This window comes from Mus pahari, chromosome 23 (assembly GCF_900095145.1).
Source record: "Mus pahari chromosome 23, PAHARI_EIJ_v1.1, whole genome shotgun sequence".
Classification (NCBI taxonomy): Eukaryota; Metazoa; Chordata; class Mammalia; order Rodentia; family Muridae; genus Mus; species Mus pahari.
This window is the reverse complement of record NC_034612.1, coordinates 29,254,992-29,264,376: the sequence shown is the minus strand read 5'-3', so window position 1 is coordinate 29,264,376 and position 9,385 is coordinate 29,254,992. Positions and strand designations below refer to the sequence as shown.

Below are 9,385 nucleotides of genomic sequence, written 5' to 3'. Positions count from 1 at the left end.
AAAAAAAAAAAACTTTTTGTTTTAAAGATTTATTTTATGTATGTGAATAAACTGGCTTCAGATATACCAGAAGAGGACATCAGATCCCATTACATAGTCGTGAGTCTCCATGTGGTTGCTGGGAATTGANCTCAGAACCTCTGGAAGAGCAGTCAGTGCTCTTAACTGCTAAGCCATCTCTCCAGCCCTATTTTTTGTTTTGTTTTGATATAAGCTTTCTCACAGTATCCCTGGCTGTCCTGGAACTCACTCTGTAGACCAGGCTGGCCTCCGTCTCAGAGATCCGCCTGCCTCTGCCTCTGGAGATCCTCGACTAAAGACATGCACCACCAGCACCCAGCTTGGAATCTACTTTTTAAAGCTTTCCATTCTGAGAGATTCTCTTGTCATCTGAGGTCTAAGACATATAGGAAACATCAGCGAAACAGAAACAGCTGACCAGGAAGTAGTATTGTAGAACAAGCCCACCAAAGAGCAGGCAGGGGGCCACAGCAGGGCTCTATCGGGGCTGATGCCCTCCCCACAACACTTTCTGCCTCTGTCAGTGCTATTCCTACAGCAGGTAATAACAGACACAAACCCACCCACTCGGCAGCCCAAGGTGCCCAGCTCATTTGTGTGTGTGTCTACGAACCCACATGCAAGCATGTCTGTGCATGCATGTGTTTCCTAAAGATGTTCAGAGCCTATGCTAACAGGGACTTGACCACAGGTGAACAAGGGGCAAAGTAGTTTTAAAGCCAGGGCTTAGGGTAGAGGGGGAGGATTGCTTAGTCATTTGTAAGCATGAGGCCCTGAATCTGGTCTCAAGAACCCATATGAGAAGACAGGCATGGTGGTGTATGCCTATAATCTCAGCAATGGAGAGGCAGAGATGGAGTGGGTATGGTGGTCCTTAGGGCTTGCTGACTGGCCTGGCCTATTTGGTGAACCAGTAAAAGACTGTCAGATAGGCAAATAGGTAGGGCTGGAGAGATGGCTCAGCAATTAAGAGCACATACTAGCCGGGCGTGGTGGCGCACACCTTTAATCCCAGCACTCGGAGGCAGAGGCAGAAGCAGGCAGATTTTTGAGTTCGAGGCCAGCCTGGTCTGCAGAGTGAGTTCCAGGACAGCCAGAGCTATACAGAGAAACCCTGTCTCGAAAAACCAAAAAAGCACATACTACTCTCGCAGAGGACCCAAACTTAGTTCCCAGCATCATGATAAATAGGTCATATCCACAACTTTAAAGGAATTTTAAAAAAAGATTTATTTATGTATATGAGCACACTGCAGCTGTCTTCAGACACATCAGATCCCATTACAGATGGTTGTGAGCCACCATGTAGTTGCTGGGATTTGAACTCAGGACCTCTGAAAGAGCAGTCAGTGCTCTTAGCCACTGAGCCATCTCTCTGGTCCCCAGCTCACAACTCTTCTTTTTGTTTTGTTTTGTTTTGTTTTGTTTTGTTTTTTTTGAGACAGGGTTTCTCTGTGTAGCCCTGGCTATCCTGGAACTCACTCTGTAGACCAGGCTGGCCTCAAACTCAGAAATCCGCCTTCCTCTGCCTCCCAAGTACTGGGATTAAAGGCGTGTGCCACCACGCCCAGCTAAGCTCACAACTCTTAACTCCATGGAATCTGAAGCTCTCGTCCATCTTCTGCTGGTACTACACTCATGTACACACTCACACACATCAAAAAAATCTTTCAAAAATAAAATGGAAGGCAAAGAAAGAGAAACTCTGGATGGTGCCAGAGAAATGGCATTGACGTCACGCACATACACACTCACACACACACTCAGACGGACAAGCACACACGCCCACATACACAATATAAGCATGAAAAAAAAAACCTGTTACTATTTATAGATAGCTCTGGCAGGAAGGTCAGGAGTTCAAAGTCAGCCTGAGCTACACAGAAAGACCATGTTTAAAAACAAAAGTCCAGCCAGGCGTGGTGATGCACTCCTGTAATCCCAGCACTCAGGAGACCAGGCAGGTGGATCTCTCTGAGTTTGAGTCTAGCCTGCTCCACAAAGTTCCAGGACAGCCAGGGAGAAACCCCGTGTCACACAAAAACCCATGTCGGGGGCCCACAGCCATCTGTTACTACAGTTCTTGGGGATCCGACATCTCTGGCCTCTCAGGACACATGTGGTCATGTCCACACACAAATACACATATGTACACAACCAAAAGAGCCAAAAACTCAAAGTAAAAGCCCTGAAACACTGAAGCCGACATGAAAGGCCCCGGCCCCACCCCCAGCTACAAACAACCGTCCACCTCACACCCACAACAAAACTACCACCCAAACCCCCAAACTGTAAAACGCCAGTCCCTGAAGGCTGCCTGCACCCTCCCCGCATAGCTCTCCTCCCCAGAGCAGATCTCAGGGTAAAAACTACTCGCTGGCTGCTCTGGAACCAACCACAAAGGTTAGTGGGGGCTGAGGGAGGGTTTAATGCACTAGGCAGTCCCTGACATTCCCCAGGGCAGTGGACCCAATGGGTCTGATTTCCTTCCTGTGGCCTGTAGGCACAGCCTTGCTAGAACTCAGTCCTAACAGTGATAAGCTGTCTTTGATGACGTATGACACACACCCTCTGCAAAGGTTTCTTCACAGAGAAGAATCTGAATCGAGAAAGTCCCCAACAAGAGGAAAAGGCCCCCTCAGGTAGGGTCCACTGGAACCCAAGCCTCCTGCAGGCCCAGAACGGTGGCTTGCTCTGGTCACCCTGAAGAAGCAACATGTGGTCCATATGGCTATTGAGGCTCACAGGGATTCTATGTTAGAGATCTGTGTGTGCGTGCATGCGTGCGTGTGGAGAACATAGGTTGACGCTGAGTGCCTACTTCAGTCACTCTCCACCTTATTTGTGAGACAGAAGTTTGCCTTCAGAATTTCAGGGGTAGCCTGGGCTACATAATAAGGCCATCAAAAAAAAAAAAAAACCCAAAATAGAACAACAACAACAAAAAACAGAACAAAACAAAATTAAAGCTTAAATGCGGAGTCAAGGGGATAGAAATAACTCCCAGAGCTGTGCTACACTGGACAGCCGTCAGCCCTCTGCACGGCTTGTGGCTGCACAGGAACATTTTGAAGTACCAAGAGATTAGAGGGAAGGGCAGCGAGGGCCCCTCCCTGGAGACCACCTTGTGAGAGATTCCTTCTAAATATCCTGAATTCGTTCATCTTTGCTCGTCAAGCTTGCCCCAGGTCTGAAATCCAACCATGCTAGAGATTAACAGAAGACAACTACATTTCCTGGAGAAAGAGACTGTAGCTGCAGGGTGCTGTGCCCTTACCTTCTTCTCAAGACCCACGGCATCTGAGACTGCCATGACTGTCACTAGCACCTCCAGGAGCTGCAGGCTGGCTGCACAACAGTCTTCCTGACACACAGACAGCAGGGTCTGCACACACAGCAGCAGATGCTCCAGGTAGAGGTTCTGGAAGACAACAGTGGGAGTCAGCATCCCCACCCCCTCCCTCCACAGCCCACTGTCAGCGTGGAGCCAGAGGAGTTGCCGCACCCCACCTGAGGGCTGCGGGTCCTGGCTTGAGCACATCCACAGAGAAGAGCACAGGGGGCCAGCAGGGAGCTTCAGACGGATAAAGAATACATCTCGCTAATCCCAGCACTTGGGAGGCAGAGGCAGGCGGATTTCTGAGTTTGAGGCCAGCCTGGTCTACAGAGTGAGTTCCAGGACAGCCAGGACTATACAGAGAAATCCCTGCTTGTGGACGTTGTACATCGTGGTGCGGAGCCTAGTGCGCACCACGATGTACAACGTCCACAAGCAGAAGAGCACAGGGGGCCAGCAGGGAGCTTCAGACGGATAAAGAATACATCTCGCTAATCCCAGCACTTGGGAGGCAGAGGCAGGCGGATTTCTGAGTTTGAGGCCAGCCTGGTCTACAGAGTGAGTTCCAGGACAGCCAGGACTATACAGAGAAATCCTGTCTCGAAAAAAACCAAACCAAACCAAAAAAGAATAATACATATCATGGGCCAGGAGATGGTGTGGGTTATGCCTTTAATCCCAGTGCTTGGGAGTAGAGGTGAACTCAGGAGTTCGAGGCCAGCCTGATCTACAAGCAAATTCCAGGCCAGCCAGAGCTGCATAGAAAAACCCTGTTTCAAAACAACAACAAAAACCAAACCAAAACAAAGAATACACACTGTGAATGTTCACTCATATCTTAAAACTGCCATTCGAATTTATTCTGTGCTTTATGGAACCTGTGAAACAGACATGGGATCGGAAAGAGAAAAGGCTGGGCAGTGGTGGCACACACCTTTAATCCCAGTACTTAGGAGGCAGAGGCAGGCGAATTTCTGAGTTCGAGGCCAGCCTGGTCTACAGAGTGAGTTCCAGGACAGCCAGGGCTACACGGAGAAACCCTGTCTCGAAAAAAAAAAAAAAAAGAATGACAAAGGACACCCATGCAGAAAAGCAGCCTGTGGGAGCTCTACCTTCCCGGGTGACAGCCCAAGTGTGCAGGTGAGTGCAGCCCCCCTTAGCATCGCCAGTACCTGTTATGGACATTCTGGCTGGCGTACCTGTTCCCTACCCCAAACTTTCTAGCCTAGGGACTGGGCTGAGTCTCCTTCCCCCAGCATCTGATTCCTGTATAACCTAGCCATTTTGATTATGCAGGCCTCTTGCTTGGCCTCTTGGTCTCCAGGCCCTCTTCTCCTTTCCTCACAAGGCCCAGTTCAGCCTGCGGGCCGCCCCAGCTGTCTCTGCCTCTGCCCTCCCTTCTATGTACAATAAAACCTCAGCCGCTTAGGAGAGGTCCTATCCTCTTTTCTCTTTCCCCTTTTCATTCATAGGTCTGTTGTCTCATGATCAGGGAGGTGGAGGCAGGGGGATCAAGAATCCAAGGCCTAACTCGGCTATCTAGTTAAGGTTCTGCCTAGACTACACAAGACTGTCTCGACAAAACAAAACAAAAAACAACAAAAACCCTAACCAACCCCCACCCCAAACCTCACATTGAACAACTTAGTGACATTCCCATGCTGAAATGACCGAATGTCTCTGATCCTCTTCAAATACCTAGAGTGGGTCGAGGCTATAGTTCTGCTGGTGGAGTGCCTGTCTAGCTTGCATCCCAGAGATGCCTATCACAAGCTTTCTAACAGATGGAGATGCTGAATGCAAAGCTGCACATTCCTGGTTCCACTTGGCTTCAGGTGCATTTCCTGTGGACCCATGGCTGGGTGGCCAGTGGGACCCTGTGAAGTGCTCGCCACAGGCTGCAGGGAGCAGAAATCCCACAGGCTTCCTTCTACATTCATGCCCTTCATTATTCCTCTACCTTGTCTATTCCACAGAGCACAGAATAAACAGGAATGGCAGTGACAGGCAAGTCATAAATATGCCATAAAAAAGCATACATACTTACACATCAGCCCTCAGACAAGTGATTTTATCTGCTGAGAAATCTTACCAGCCCTCAGTTTGTTCTTACCATGTTCTCATGACCAGAAACCCAACATCCCAAACAACTTCACATGAAGGGGGTAGGGAAGCACGTGGAGCTGTCAAATCCAAGTCCAAGGGCTGTGAGCCCTCCTAAACACCTGCACTTTCTCGCTAATGATTCTGAGCTGGCAAGGAAGTAACATACCCAGCCTAGGTTTCTCTGATGCCTGAGCCTCCCTGGACTGAGGAAGGGAACATGCTGGCACACTGGAAGGAGAAGGGCCTCTTGGGTCCGTCCATGCTCTCAAGCTTTGTCAGTTTCCTCTTGGCTGAGCAATGGTCAATGCTAACAATCTGTACTGCTCTTGCAGGGGATCCAAGTTCAGTTCCCAGCGTTCTTGTCCAGTGGCTCACACTCATCTGTAACTCCAGCTCTGGGGGACTCCTAGCCATATTCTGGCCTCCATGGGAGAGAGTATGCCTAACATATATCAGCCCAGCAACCTTCATTTGCCCTGAGTAGAAGCAGCCAGAACACATCCCAGTGGTCATGTCCAGGTTAGGCTGCTCCGGCTCAGCTTAAAGCAAACCTCTCCATCAGGTCACAAGTGGTTACTTCAAACATAGGAGTCAAGTGCTGAGTGACAGGAACATGAGTGAGCTCCTGGTCACCCGGAGGATGTGCTGGTCACACCAATGATGTGGTGTGTAGTCCCCGGACGTCCTCAGCCCATGTCCCTGACCTACGAGCACCCACAGCAGCTAGGCCGGCTGGACTCTCCTGGGAGATGGATGTATCTTGAGCTGCCCAAGCCACTGACACTAACAAGAAGAAATCTTAGCTTAAACGGCTGCCTGCGGTGGGTGGCTACAGGGCTGACTAGGGGCTGTGGACGCTGGCACCTGGGTGTGCTGCTGCCCATGGAGCATCAGCCCGCATCAGCAGTTACACTCACAGAGTGGCCAGCACCAGGACAGCCTGATGCCCACCCTTCCAGACACCCACTTACATTCTCAGAGCCCTGGCAGATGTGCTCCTGGGCCAGCTCTGTGGCTATGACCTTGACGTGTGGCTGGAGGGCATTCCGGGGGCAGCCCCGGACGACAGAAGCAAGGATCAAGAGGCCAGAGGCAGAGGGTGCTTTCTTCAGCATGGCTAAGACCAGTTTCAGAAATACTTCTGGGTTGACAAAGGTGCCGATGAGCTCGGCGGCTCTTATGCACTGCAAGAAAGAAGGGAAGATGCGGAGTTCTGGAAACATGGCCACAGCCAGGGCTCGCACTGGTGACTGGGCTTACCCCACAGGGCCTCCCACCTGTCCTAAGCACGAGTTATGGGACCTGTGGGGAAGCATACACCCTCATTTCTCTCATGGGGGATACCAAGGCAAATGGGATCCAGGGCTCTGAAGCCGTGCGTCTGGCTCTCCTGCTTCATTTGACACTGGAAGCCTAAGTGTCTCATTCATACAACCAATGCCTCCTCACCCTAGGGAATTCAGCAATGGCCAGGACAAGGGCCAAATGCAGGGCACTGCACCAGCAGCCCCACAGCCCCTCACTGCTGTTTGCATTAACAAAATACTCACTAAGACATAACACAGAGCTGGACAGCAGCAAGGGCTGCCAGGGAGGGGCTCGAGGGGCTGGAGAGGGAGGCACAAAGCTTGTGGTCCCAGCCAGGTCTGCACCCACATCATGGAGCAGATAGGGGCAGCACACAGAGGGGAAGGCACAGAGCACACGCACACAGCAGCCTGCACACGGCACTTCTCACCAGTCCCTCCCGCTCCTTCAAAAACCGTATTGGGAGATAGAAAATCCTTCATTCTGCCTACAGAACAGATGTTCACAAGTTTCATGGTAATGCCTGGAGAGGTAGTTCAGGGAATGATGTGCTTGCTGTACAAGCCCGATGATCAGAGTTCGGATCCCCAGCACCCATGTAGAAGGAGGGAAGGGATGACAGCCTCCTGTCATCCCAGTACCCAGGCGACAGACACAGAGGACCATGGAGCACGCTGGCTAGGTAAGACTAGCTGGATCTGTAAGCTCCTGCTTTAGTGAGAGATCCTGCAATCAGTGGACAGCAACTAATATCCAGTGGTAAATTTGGGCTTCCATAAGCATGCACACAACTATACATGAACTCATACAATTGAGCACACATACATATGTAAACACACATGAAAGGATTCCTCTCCCCTGCCCCCCACCGAGTTTTGTGTGGAAATGACATAAGTGCGTCTGGGCTGGAAAAGCCAGTCTCTTAGGTCACTGGAAGCAGAGCCTGCTGCATGTGCCCTGTGAAATCAAAGGTGAACCAAAGTTTGCCTTGAGGGCACCACCAGGGCCAGGCCAGTGGCTGACGGGAGGTGAGAAGGGCAGGAGGCCCACACCTTTACCTATCTGGTGACTACAGAACTGCTGTCTACAGGGCTGAGAGCTCTGCCACTTGCACGGTAGGACACTCACACTGCCGACCACAGCCTTCTCATCATCGGTGCACGCCTGATGCAGGGTTCTGAGGATGATCTCCAGGTGCTGTGTGATGTGGTCCTCTGCGTGCAGCAGCAGCACCGGCAACAGCTGTGCCGCCTTCACCCGCGTCCCCACCACCCAGTCGGTGATGTCATGACAGATGGCAGGAAGCACCTTGGAGAGGTTCCTGAAGACCAGCTCTCGGCAGCCCAGGCTGGGGCGGCTCTCTAGAGGGAGAAAATGGGAACCCACAAAACCAGCTTCAGGGTCTGTGAGGAAAGTGGCTAGTTATACCTTCAGTCTGACTGACAGTTCAGAATGTCTCAGGCAGAAGGGAGGCTTGGCAGCTTGCAACTGCACTGAGGCAGGAGGATTCCTGTAAGTTTGAGACCATGTTGAGTTACACAAGTTCCAGGTTATCCTGGGGTGCGAATGAGACACCATTTCAAACAAAACAAAATAAAACAACAACAAAAAACCAGTCAACCAACTAAAACAAAATACCCACCCTACCCCCAAAGGAAAAGAGTGAGGGCCACAGTCATAAAGTAAAGTATTTCTCAACAGGCAGTGGTGGCAGACACCTTTAATCCCAGCACACCAGAGGCAGAGGCAGAGGCAGGTGGAGCTCTGATTCAAGGCCAGCCTGGTCTACAGAGTGAGTTCCAGGGCGGGGGAAAAAAAAAAAAAAAAAATCCAGGGCGGGGGAAAAAAAAAAAAAAAGTAAGGCTATACTGAAGTATGACAATAAGAAACCACAGTGGGACACACCTGCAAACGGCCACCACATACCCAGAAGTAACTTTAGCTCTGGGGCTTGCCCTGTCTGACCCAATGGCCCTGCATCCTGCACTAGCGTTCTCTCTAGCATCTTCACTCAGTGGACTTGTACAGCAGACTCTGTGGGAGTCATCTATACCATGAACACACCAGTTTCCCCATTCATCTCCCGAGAGCTCAGTCCTGACTTGGGGCTGTTTTAAAGGTGCTGTGCTAGACCCTCACACAGTTACTCGTGGGTCAGGCATTTACCTTTCTTGGTGTCAGGATCTAGTTTGGCTACACCAGACCACAGGTATGCCTTAGAAGGAAGCACCTGCCTATCTTCCACACCGCTCGACTCCCCTGTCATGCCACAGCTAGTCTTCAAGGTAGCCTGGAAGCATCTAGTAGCATCTTCTGGAGTTACAATTTCCATCCTCAATGCCAACGACGCCAAGCATGTGTATAGGCTTTGTGCTGTCTGTGTTCCCAACCTGTGTGATGTTTTTCCAAATACTGTCTGCTTAAAAGTTTTGAATTGGGGCTGGTGAGATGGCTCAGTGGGTAAGAGCTCCGACTGCTCTTCCAAAGGTCTGGAGTTCAAATCCCAGCAACCATATGGTGGCTCATAACCATCTGTAACAAGATCTGATGCCCTCTTCTGGAGTGTCTGAAGACGGCTACAGTGTACTTACATATAATAAATAAATCTTAAAA

The 9,385-nt window shown here is 50.6% G+C and overlaps 1 protein-coding gene across 1 annotated transcript in view; it reads right to left on the bottom strand.

Annotated features, from left to right (window-relative positions):
- Positions 1–9,385, bottom strand: part of Dnaaf5 (dynein axonemal assembly factor 5) — a 39,081-nt gene that overhangs the window by 15,881 nt on the left and 13,815 nt on the right. The window contains exons 5-7 of the mRNA XM_029533885.1: positions 7,901–8,133; positions 6,436–6,648; positions 3,299–3,442 (exon numbers count right to left, since the gene is read on the bottom strand). Of these exons, the coding sequence (XP_029389745.1) occupies positions 3,299–3,442; positions 6,436–6,648; positions 7,901–8,133 (590 nt within the window). The remainder of the gene's footprint in view (positions 1–3,298; positions 3,443–6,435; positions 6,649–7,900; positions 8,134–9,385) is intronic.